Source organism: Panthera tigris, chromosome D2 (assembly GCF_018350195.1).
Source record: "Panthera tigris isolate Pti1 chromosome D2, P.tigris_Pti1_mat1.1, whole genome shotgun sequence".
Taxonomy (NCBI): domain Eukaryota; kingdom Metazoa; phylum Chordata; class Mammalia; order Carnivora; family Felidae; genus Panthera; species Panthera tigris.
This window is the reverse complement of record NC_056670.1, coordinates 61,156,586-61,169,346: the sequence shown is the minus strand read 5'-3', so window position 1 is coordinate 61,169,346 and position 12,761 is coordinate 61,156,586. Positions and strand designations below refer to the sequence as shown.

Below are 12,761 nucleotides of genomic sequence, written 5' to 3'. Positions count from 1 at the left end.
CTCACCAGGAACCTTGATCTTGGACTTCCAGCCTCCAGAACTGTGAGAAATAAGTGTTTGTTGTGTAAGCCATTCAGTCCATGGTATTTTCTTATAGTAGCCCAAACAAACTAAGACAGCTCTGCTCTAGGCCTCTGGTGAATTCATCTACCCTGATGCCAAGGGATCTAAATTTTACTTCTCTTTGCTAACATTCTTTCCTTCTCATAGTGGCTGAGACCCCTGGCTTCTCTGCCCATTTTGTTGTCACTGATGGAGTCTCCTCAGACCTACTGAATCAGAATCACTAGGCAGGTACCCAGAATCTGAATTTTTATGAAGCTTGCCAGGAGATTCTGATGGGCGCTCTGGCAAGGGACCCACAGCTGTGGACACAGCTGCTCAGTCTCCTCTGAGGGAGGAAGCAAGGTAGATGTCTCACTGTGTCCTTTGCTCACTGTGTCCGTGCTGTGTAGATGTCTCACTGTGTCCTTTGCTCACTGTGTCCGTGCTGGCCCTTAACCCAAGAGAGGTCATAGCAGGCACTAGAGGGGAAGTTCAGCAGACTAGTCCTGAGGGGGTGAAGGGACTCTGCCTCTCACTGAGGCCTCCCTCAGGAGGGTGTGTCTTTGGTGTGGGTTCAGTAAAAGGGACAGAAATGGTAGGGACAGTAGGCCAGATTATGTGGCAGGGGACTTTCTCTTTCTCCAGCCAGGAGGCCTGCCCATCTCTTGGGCCAGTAGGCCTTCTAGAGTGGCCTGGGGCAGCAGCCTTGGAGAGCCTAACTGAGCATTGGGAAGTGGGGAAGACATTAGGAATAGGGTCCTGAAACGCCTTCATTTCCGACAAGTTTAAAAATCTTACGTGCACTGACATTTCTCCTGCAAATCTGCCTCTCATCCAGAGGGCGGTTTGATTGTTCAGTGCAGCAAAATATTTTCTTCTTTTTTTTTTAATGTTTATTTTTGAGAGAGACAGAGACAGAGTGTGAATGGGGGAGAGACAGAGAGAGAGGGAGACACAGAATCCAAAGCAGGTTCCAGGCTCTGAGCTGTCTGCACAAAGCCTGACATGGGGCTCAAACTCACTAACCGTGAGAACATGACCTGAGCTGAAGTCAGACGCTCAACCGACTGAGCCATTCAGGTGCTCCAATGCAGCAAAACGTTTTCTGAGCACCCACTCTGGTCTGTGCCTGGCCCTGAGTTAAGGCATAGGAATACTGGGATGAATTGCACATCTCTGAATTGCTTATGGTCACCTGAAGTGCTTTTCAGGGTGGGTTTTGAGAACCAACTACAGCAGAAGTGGTTTGTTAAAAGTACAGGTGCCAGGAGACAAAAGCAAAAATGAACTATTGGGACCTCATCAAGATAAAAAAACTTCTGCACAGCGAAGGAAACAGTCAACAAAACTAAAGGGCAACGTACAGAATGGGAGAAGGTATTTGCAAATGACATATTGGATTAAGGGCTAATGTCCAAAATCTATAAAGAACTTATCAAACTCAACACCCCAAAAATAAATAATCCAGTTAAGAAATGGGCAGAAGTCATGAACAGACATTTCTCCAAAGAAGACATACAAATGGCCAGCAGACACATGAAAAAATGCTCAACCTCACTCATCATCAGGGAAATACAAATCAAAACCACAATGAGATATCACCTCACACCTGTCAGAATGGCTAAAATTAACAACTCGGGACACAATAGATGTTGGCGAGGATGTGGAGAAAGGGGAACCCTTTTGCACTGCTGATAGGAATGCAAACTGGTGCAGCCACTCCAGAAAATGGTGTGGAGATTCCTCAAAAAGTTAAAAAGAGAACTACCCTATGACCCGGCAATTGCACTACTAGGTATTTATCTGAAGGAGACAGGAATGCTGATTCAAAGGGGCATATGCACCCCAGTGTTTATAGCAACACTATCAATAATAGCCAAATTATGGAAAGAGCCAAAATGTCCATTGACTGATGAACGGATAAAGAAGATTATACAATGGAATATTACTCAGTGATGAAAAAGAATGAAATCTTGCCATCTGCAGCATGAATGGAACTAGAGTGTATCATGCTAAGCCAAATAAGCCAGTCAGAGAAAATATCATATGATTTCATTCATATGTGGAATTTAAGAAACAGAAAAAATGTGTAGGGAAAGGGACAGAAAAATAAAGTAAGATAAAAAAAAGAGAGAGAGGCAAACCATAAACACTCTTAATGATAGAGAACAAACTGAGGGTTGCTGGAGGGGAGTTGGTGGGGGGGGATGAGCTAAATGGGTGATGGGCATTAAGGATGGCATTTGTTGGGATGAGCACTGGGTGTTATATGTAAGTGATGAATCACTAAAGTCTACTCCTGAAATATTACCCTATATGTTAACTAACTTGAATTTAAATACAATCTTGGGGGAAAAAAGTATAGATGTCCAGTTTTAACAAATGTACCACTCAAGTGGTGGGAGAGAGCAGGGAGTATATGGGAACTCTGTGTACTTTCTGCTCAATTTTGCTATGAACCTAAAACTGCTCCATAAAAATAAAGCCTTAAAAAAATTAAAATGTAGTTGCTTGAGTCCTGAAACCCCTGGTCTACTTATGCAGAATTTCAGAGTGGGGCCCCAGCATCTGCAATTTAGAAAGGCCTCTTACAGAATCTGATTCACTGTAAAGTTTGAGAACCAGTGGACATTTTTGACAACTCCAATTTTGTGTTTGTTTTATAAAATACATACAAATGAAATGAAGGAAATTAAAACCACTTGTAATCCTACTCTCCTAAGATAATCATCCTTAGCAGTTTATTGGATATCTTTCTAGGTGTGTGTGTGCGTGTGTGTGTGTGTGTATTTAAATAAACATGTGTGACATCTGTGTGGTACCTGACACTGCGCTAGGTCTTGGGGACAGAGATGAGAAGAATGGTCCTGGCCATGGTGCACCCACAGTCATGTTAAATGATGCCTGGTACAACCTGAAGCTCAGCCTTAGTCACCGGCTCATTTGTGCTTACCTTTTCCCTACAGGTGTACATCATCAACGTGACCTGGTCCGACTCCACATCCCAGACCATCTACCGGAGGTACAGCAAGTTCTTTGACCTGCAGGTGAGTTGGTCTGAGTTCGGATGGTACCCAGTTCCACCCACCGTGGCCTAAGTCTCTGCTGGGCTGGCCTCTGTCATGTCCTTACTCAGCCGGAGAACCCCTGTCAGAACTCTCAGGGTCAGCATCCAGGTCAGAACAGAGGGACAAATGAGGGAACCTCACCTGTCTAGCTGAGCTTGGCTCAGTCTTGAATGTCACAGGCAGACACAGGTATTTGTTGGCTTCGTCTGATGGTCTTAACAGTCAAGCTTTGTCACCCTCCTTTGCCTGGGGGTTAGGAAACCAGGGTGGAGAGGCAGGAGGATGGCCGTGGGTGCTCTGTGCATGAGCAGACATGTGTCTATAAACATCCAGGGTGAGACACAAGCCACCACATCTTTGCAGGCAAAGAAAAGCAAACACACGGGAGAGACGGAAACAGAAAATAAGCAGTTTCTTGAACTACAGACACAAACTGGGCATACCACTGTGTCTGGCTAGCCGAATAAGGCTCTTGCTGCCATGTTTGTACATGTGTATGATGTGTGTGACTCTCTAATATACACAGGGATGTCTGCACAGGGGGATGGTACTAAGGATCCCACAGCTCCACTGCAGACACCTCCCTTGATGCTACCTAATTTGGTTAGGCCTTTTTGCATTACAAGTGGTAGTTTTACACTCCTACTGGCTCACACTAAAAGGAGATTTGTTGGGAAGGGTATACCATACCACAGAAGGTTGTGTAGTTGGCCAGGTGGTAAAGAGGGGAGTGAGGCAGTGGGCTCCAAGAACACCCAAAACTACAGCTGCTTTCTGTCTGTCTGCTCTCTGCTTCTCTCTGGGCACTGCCTCAGATTTCTGAGGAACTTGGCTGTCAACAACTCCCGAATTTCATATCTTGTAGTTCCCAACACCTGAGAGACTGTCTCTGACTGACTGTTTCAAGTTGAAAAATCCCAGGGAAGACTCGGATTGGCCTGATTTTGGTCACATGCCCTCTCTGGACCAATCAGAGTGGCCCGGAGTAGAAGGTCACATAGCACAGATGTGACCACTAGGGGGCCTATGCCTCTGTAACAGAGTCAGGCACCAGACAAGGCAGAATTAGTGTGAGATGAACAGCAACACTTCCAATACCAGGAAGGGAAAACTGAGAGTTTCTAGATTCTTCCTTACGGCTATAAGCCTGGTGTAGGCCAATAAAAACACAAAGAAGAGACACCTACTTCTGGTCCTCACAACCAGGCTCTACTCGTTCATTTGCAGGCTTTGGTGGTGAGTCACCTTGGAGAGGCCAGGCCTGCATGTTTGCTTTTAAGTACCTGGCTTTATCCCATTGTCCTTATCACTCTACCAATGAGATGAGTCAAAGGTGAGCCAGCTTCCTGTATTACAGTAAATCCTGTCTTAATCTGATAATATGGGATGGAAAACCACTCCTTACTTTCCTGCCTCTTCTTCTCCTCACCTCCCCCATTGCTGTCCAGTCTCCTTGGGTCCTTCTGGTATAAACTGGTGGGATTTGCTGATACCCCATCAATGGATGTAGTGTGCGGGACAGGAAATGATAAGTTAGTTGGGGAGAGGGAACCCTGAAAGGACTCATTGATGAGCCAGAGGGAGTCTCAGAGCCAACGGAAACTCTCAAATCAGAGCTTTTCTTCCCCCACCCTTCTGTTCTGTGCCCCCATCCCCTCCCAGTTACAGAACCTCACAAGAAAGGAATGCTACTCCCCCTACTTCTTCCTTGCCTGGAGGGCTTATTTCCTGTGTGTTGGGAGGGGACGCACAGCATGGGTCAGCTTGTGTGATGCACTGGCTCTAGACGTGAGCATGGCCAGGCCTGTCCATGTGGGTCATCACTGCCTTGGAGATACAGTTTGGAAAGGGTCCTTCGGAATTTAACCTTTGAGCCAAGCATAACATCTTTGTGAACCCATTTTACAGAACTCATGACATGACTTTTAGTGGCATTCATTTTGGAAAGCCTTTCTTATTTATCAGGGTCACTGATTTTAATATGGCGACTCCTGTAGAGGAAGAAAAATGGTAATGCTAACTCCATCTCTAGTCACTGGTGCCCTCGCAATTGGGCTTTCTAGTGAGAGAGTGGCTTCAAGCTTAGGCACTGGGGACACATTGCCTAGGACTGTTTACTGGCTCCACCACCTTATAGCTCTGGAAACATTCCTCAACTTTTCTAGGTTCTCTTTCCCATCTGTGGAATGTAGATTTGAATAGTACCCACCCAGTAGGGTTGTTGTGAGGCTTAAATGAGCAAATCTATCCTTGGGAATAGACTATCTCAGGCACACACCGGGACAAGCAGCCCTGAGCAGGAGGCAGGCGGGGGGACACAGGAGCCAAACGACTTGTGCTTGGAGAGAGACAGTGTCTCTTTCATGTGACCCGTGGCATTAATGAGGAGTCCTCTGGTGGAGCATGGGGGAGCTGGCTCATTCGTGGCATTGTGGACGAGAGTCTACAGATAACCTGGTAACTGCCCATTCTATACTTACCTGAAGCCTTAGGACTATAGGACTATACTGGGCTGGTCATTTATCTCCATCCACATTCACCTCTGTCCCCCACACCACCCATATGCCTTACTTACAGGCTATCTGCTACCCTTGAGGCCCTGGAGTAGGGTCACCAGATAAAATATGAGATGTCCAGTTAATTTTTTTAATGTTTTTTTTTAATGTTTTAATGTTTATTTATTTTTAACAGAGAGAGAAAGACAGAGCATGAGTGGGGGAGGGGCAGAGAGAGAGGGAGACACAGAATCCAAAGCAGGCTCCAGGCTCTGAGCTGTCGGCACAGAGCCTGATGTGGGTCTCGAACTCACAGACTGCGAGATCATGACCTGAGCCGAAGTCAGATGCTCAACCGACTGAGCCACCCAGGCGCCCCTTTAATGTTTATTTACTTTTGACAGGAAGAGAGAGACAGAGCATGAGTGGGGTAGGGAGCAGATAGAGAGGGAGACACAGAATCTGAAGCAGGCTCCAGGCTCTGAGCTGTCAGCACAGAGCCCAATGCGACACGGGGCTCAAACTTACAGACCGCGAGATCATGACCTGAGCTGAAGTCAGACGCTCAACCAACTGAGCCACCCAGGCACTCCTCCAGTTAATTTTGAATTTCAGAGGAACAATACTTTTTTTTCACTGTAAGTGTGTCCCAAATATTGCATGGGATATACTTATACTAAAAAAGCAATTCATTGTTTATCTGAAATTCACATGTTGTTGTGTGTCCTATGTTTTCACTTGCTTAATCTAGCAGCCTTACCCTGACTGTAATGGTGAGGAAGGAAGAATAAAGGTGAATAAGCCAGGCTGGCTCAGGGTAAGAGTGGATGGGCCTGTGCTATGCCCTCCTACATATTTGCACTTCTTTAGGATGGAAGTGGCACAAGCTGAGGAATGCTAAGTTGAGAAGGACAAGGTCCCTTCCTTCCAGAAGTCTGGTGGGGAAAGTAGACTTTTAGGCAGTGAAGTCTACTGGAAATGAAATAAACACTTGATTGAGGGACAAGCAGCATGTTATGGATGGAGAGAAAGGAAAGAGCACTCCTCTTGGGAGGAGGGAACAAAACCTGTGTGGTTTGATTGGGACGGCAGCCTCGAGTGATATAGCCCCATACCCCCACAACAGTTTGGGGGTATTTGGTTGTTTTTTGAAAATTATAGTTATTGGGGTAAAGTATGTCTCTAATTTCTTTGTTAATTTGTTTATTCATTAAACATGCCTGCCTCCTATCCATCCGTCCATCATCCATCCATCCATCCATCCATCCATCATCCATCCATCTAATCTATCCAATCTAAGTGCCTATCTTCTATGTCCCAGGAAGTATGCTGGGCTCTGGGGATTTATTGATGAGCAAAAGCAAAATAAATATATACATTTTATAAATATATATATAAATGTGTATATATATTATATATATATATAATTTCATGCTATTTCAAATGCTACAAAGAGAAGTACCATAGAGATACTACAGGGAAACATACTCTGGGATCAAAGCAGGCATCCCTGAAGAAGTAAGTGGAAACTGACAGATCAAGGAGTTATTTTATCTTATTTTGGAGATCAGAGATTTTTTCTGCTTCTAATGAAAGACAAAGACCTTCTCCCCAGACAAAGGCATGAATGTACATATATAATTCTAATGACCTTTTTTGGTCATTCATACCCCCCTGATATCCTTCCAAGGGTATCAGGATAAGACCCTCTACTCTGCCCCAAACCCTCTCCTCTCCTCATATCTTCTGCCTTCAGCCTTCAGCCCCAGTGGTTCTGCCTCCACCCACCAGGGGCTGTGCACTGAATGTGGCCCCTCTTCCTGCCCCCGGGAAGCACCGGGTATGGAGCCCTTCACCTGTGCTGTTCACTGTGGTAGCCACTAGCCACACATGGCTATTTACATTTACATTTAAATTAATTAAAAAGTTTGAAATTAAATTTAATTAATTTTTACATTTTTTTTAACATTTATTTATTTTTGAGAGAGAGAGAGAGAGAGAGAGAGAGAGAGAGAGAGAAAGGGCACAAGTAGGGGAGGGGCAGAGAGAGAGGGAGACACAGAAGCCGAAGCAGGTTCTGTCAGCACAGAGCCAGACGTGGGGCTCCAGCTCATGAACCGTGAGATCATGACCTGAGCCGAAGTCGGATAGTCAACCAACTGAGCCACCCAGATGCCTTTTGTTTAATTCATTTTTAAGAATCAAATTAGATTTACTTTATTGGTCATACTTGCTATATTCTTCTTTTATATAAAGTTTATTTAATTTTGAGAGAGAGAACAAGCAAGCATGCATGCATGTGTGAGAGGGCAAGGGGCAGAGAGAGTGAGAAAGAGAGACAGAGAGAGGGAATGAAAATGAATCTCAAGCGGGCTCCCTGGTGAGCACAGAGCCCACCCTTTGAAATCATGACCTGAGCCAAAATCAAGAGTCTCATGCTTAACCAACTGAGCCACCCAGGTGCCCCATACTTGCTTATATTCTAAGTGTTCAATAGTCACAGTGGCTAGTGGCTACATATTGAGCAGATACAGAGAATTTCTATCGTGACAGAAGTGTCTTTTGGAATGTGCTGTTTTAGACCATCTGGGGCACACAACAGGCTTGACTGGGTTTTCTGCCTACCCCAGAGGGCTCTGCCACCCTCCCAGCCCCTCCTCAGCTGCCTTCTAAAATCTTTAGGGCCCCGGCAGGAAGAAGGAGACTATGTTCTACCATGATTTGCTCCATCAATAGAGCAATTCAATTCAACAGCTATTCCAAACACTTCTGGAAACCACGTCAGTTGCTAGAGAGGGCTTCTAAGGGCATTTCAGATGTTAAGTTGGGAGTAGGGAGAAGAGAGGCTCTTGGTCTCCAAGTAGAAATTGATTTCTTCTAAAAATAATCCGCCACTCAGCCTATCTGCCCAGGAAAAGGGACCTGTCCCAGAGGGAGCTGTCTGGGACAAGGCCTGATGTTGAGGCCTGTTTGGCTCTAAAGGGCTTGGATTACTTGGAGGTGCAGCTAAGGGGAGAAGGAGGACAGTAAAGGGCTGCAGATGCTCTTAAGTTGCCTTCTCATTGGCACTGGATCACACTTCCAGCCTCTGTAAAGTTCCTTGCACAACTCCTTCACTGTTAAGTATCCCCCCCACCGAGGAAGGACCGGAAGACTCTCTGAAGCCCCGGCTCCACCGAAGGTTGTTTCACAATCTGACCTACAAGGCGGTGGGCAACAGTAATTGCTCTGCAAACATTGGCTCCGTGCTGCTGCTGGTCCTTTAGTCTGAACTCCGGCCAGTGAGTGCAGAGGGTCAATATTTGATGAGAGACCGGAGAGGCCCTTAGGCTTCCCCCACACTGCTTGGAAGATGGAGGTAAGCAGGTTCTTTAGGTATGCTCATTTGCTCTAGTGGATTTAACGTGTTTTGAAGAGCTTTAATCTCTCTTCCTTATTCATCTCTCTAGACTTTCCACCCACTTACCCCACCCAGGGTCACACTCACTTTCTAGCTTTCAAATAGCCAGGCTAATGTTGAGCAAACAAAACTATAATTCCCAAATCATTCATTACTGGACTTGGAACGTGTGTTGGGGGCGGGGGGGGGGGGGCTTGTTCTGAGGTCATTTGTGGTGCATTATTGGATCACTGCATTTTTAGAATGAGAATTCTATTCCAGGTCCCTCACTTTGCAGGTAAACATCTGTGTTCATCTTTCTATTTATTAGATTTATAGTTTGGTTTAGGTTTTGTTTAGTTCAGCTTAGTTTAGTGTAGCTTGTAGTTTTGCTTTAGTTTGGTTTGATGTTCAGAGCAAGCCTCTGCCGAGGTCAAAGTAAGGTGGTCCTGATGTGTGCCAGGAACCAAGCTGAGGATAGGAAAGGGGAGGGAGGAAGTGTCTCTCCTGCGGGCTCTGTCTTTTAATCATCAAGGCAGGCTCTGTGTTGTTTGAGATCATTGACCCTACACTAAAGGCAAGGCGGCCCAAGCCTGGGGAGATAACACGCCAAGTTCTAAGAACAGTTTCATTCCAAGGATTACAGACTTCCATTGCCTGGCATGGCAGTACAAGTCCCAGCTGTGCGGTGAGCTGTGGGTCATTGTGATTGCTCACACACCCTGGACAGAGGAGAACATCGGCCATGACTGATGTCAGTCCTCAGTCCCAGGAAGGCTCAGAGAGCCTCATGTTGTTTGCCGTGGTGACAGTGGGAAACATGGCGCAGAGGGCTGCTAAGTAAACTGTGGTATTCTCATACCATGTTGTACAACAGTCAAAACAAATGAGATTGATCTCAGTTCTATGGATGAATAACCAAGAAATGTTAATGAATGACCACTGCAGATTTCAAACAGTACAGTATGATAGCAATTATGCAAAAGCAACAGCAAGACATATCTTTTGCAAGTACATATACAGCCTAAGTATATAAATATTTTTTAAAGATCTGGAAGGATGCACTCCAAATTGATAATAAAGTTATCTCTGGAAGAGGGTTGGGGCATCAATGAGAAGAGGATCTTGGTCAAAGGGGAAACTTAGCCTTATTTGTAATGTTTTACTTTATATAAAAAAAGAATGTATTCATGTATTATTTACGACGTTAATATTTAATAATTAAAAGGATACCTATGGGAGGATTGGGAAAAGTGGGAAGTCTAAAATAAAATATGTCTCTCGTGGTCATTATACTATAACGTGATAGAAAACACACAAGTTAAAAAAAAATAGACACGGGGCGCCTGGGTGGCTCAGTCGGTTGAGCGTCCGACTTCAGCTCGGGTCATGATCTCACAGCCTGTGGTTCAAGCCCCGCATCGGGCTCTGTGCTGACAGCTCAGAGCCTGGAGCCTGTTTCAGATTCTGTGTCTCCCTCTTTCTCTGACCCTCCCCTGTTCATGCTCTCTGTCTCAAAAATAAATAAATGTTAAAAAAAATTAAAAAAAAAAAATAGACACTAAGAGCTTATCTACCAAGAGAAGGAAAATGACAATAATTATTAAAATCACATTATGTCATATTTCCTGAACCATCCTTCTAAATCATCCCTATGGAATGGAACTGGTTAGAACCCATTACATCAAACCCCAGGGACATGTCCAAATTATCTTATCAAACCGGAATCTTGTATTCAAACATTGCTCAAAACACACGAACTGTGTATTGGGGCAAGAAGTACTGGGTGGTGGTCCTTGTCACGACCAAACACACTAAGGGCTGCATGGTTGTGGGTGCAAGGATTGTGGGCAGGTACTCCAGGGCCAGGCTGACTGGGGTCCAAGACCAGCTCCAGCCCTCATTGTTAGCGATACACTGTTAGTATATAACCTTTGGTGAGTTCTTTAACCTCTCTGCACCCCGGTTTTCTCATCTGTATAATGGGGATAACAAAAATACCTGCCTCATGGGGTAATACTAAGAATGAAATGAGGTAATCCGTGTAAAGAACACCCATACACTAGCCACGAGCATTGAGACTCTGGATGGGGAAGCTGAAAGCTCACTAGTTAGACCCTCAGAAACATAACTCTGAGAGAGAATAGGTAGAGATGCCCATCCCATCTGCAGGCAGATGTCTCTTCCTGTGCCCCACCGATACAGGCTCCACTCTCACCACATGGTGCAGCCTGCCTCCAGACAGGAGAGTCAGGTGGCAGTGTTAAGCATTTCCTAGATAAAGCTTTTCACCTCCAAAGAGTGATTACCAACGCTCTTTCTCTCCCAGCAACACTGTTAGGAAAACAAGTAATTATTGGTCACTGTTTTTCCTTGCTCTTGGAAAGACGCATCTTTTGGATCCCTGATGGAGCACCGGGGGATTCCAGGGGAACCCTGTGGGGATTCCAGTAGCCTTTGGGAATTCTATGGCTGGCTTCCCTCCCCTCCGGGAGTTGGCTCCTGCCTTAACTACTGCCTTTCATCTTGCCCCTGTGGCCTGAGGGTGAACTCCAGCTTCCTCTCTCTCTTGATTTCTCTTCTGGCAGGCTGTGCTGTTTGCAAGGGTGGGGTTAGGGGAGTGCTGGGGGTATCTGTTCCCTGGGGAATGTTGGGAGAGGAGGGCCTGGGGAAATGTTACCTGGAGGCCAGCTCAGGATAGAAAGCTGTTTACCTACCACTGGTTTGGAGCCCTGGGGTTACTTGGTACCCTGCCAGTGCCCCCTTCTTGTGCAGTTTCCCTAACCCTGTGGTTTTAGGAATAATCATGTGCACGGAGGCCTCACAGGTCTAGAGCAGACGAAGAGAGGTGGAGGGGAGAGGTGGTGGCCTTGGGGCAGAGTCATGGTGGGTGGGGGATGGTGGGAGACAGCCTCACACATCTTCTATGTGTAAAGGGAAATAAGAAGAGAGAGCTTGGGCTCTGCTGGAACCTGCCATCAGGAGAACTTTCCAGCTGGATACAAATAGAGGAGGGGAGTTTATCTGACTCTCTGCAACAGCCCAGAGTTGCAGGATACTCATCATGCTGTAGGTATGCTTGGAAAACTAATCTCTTCTTGTACTGATGAGTACTGCATCTGCGAGCACCATGTTTGGTATCTGCATACACTTGCAAAGGTGCTCCTAGCAAATGATGTATAAGTGATCCAGGCACATGCCTCCTAGGGTGCTCAGTGGACATAGGCCCTCTCAGATGAGACCCTCTCTTGTGAGTGCACCACGAAGCCAGGAGCCACCTCAGTCTGCCCTTTGCTGATCATTCATACTCCCGCTGTGCCCTGGTGGGATTTTCACACAGTGGGGAAGCTCCTTTGTAGACATGGGGAAAATTGTAAGAAAAGCTGGAATGTCTTCTGGGTGTTAAATCTAGGCATTGTTTCCTTGTCTCTCACTTTCTGGGCGAAGTCTTGTGACTATGGGTGGATGGAGAGTTTAGGAGGCGGCCTGCTCCCCCAGTAACTGTCCTGCAGGACTGATGAGAATGTCTCTTTCAAGGAGAGAAATCAGCTGTGTGCAAATATCAGAATATGGGAGGTACACGCTTGGCAACCAGCGTTAACCATGTCCGCTGGGGAATTAGGGGTAGAATTGTGGTTTATAACTAGAAGGCCCTTGGAGATCACCTACCAGGATGATACATGTCTGGCACTCACGCTGCCACTTTCCAGCCTCATGCCCACAGCAGACATCATTGATTGGTCATGGCATGTTCCCATCCTTTGCCCATGGCAG

At 46.0% G+C, this 12,761-nt stretch overlaps 1 protein-coding gene across 1 annotated transcript in view; it reads left to right on the top strand.

The window, feature by feature from the left end:
* SH3PXD2A (SH3 and PX domains 2A) overlaps positions 1-12,761 on the top strand; it is a 235,716-nt gene that overhangs the window by 50,899 nt on the left and 172,056 nt on the right. Inside the window, 1 exon segment of the mRNA XM_042960172.1 lies at positions 3,012-3,092. Coding sequence (XP_042816106.1) covers positions 3,012-3,092 — 81 coding nt within the window.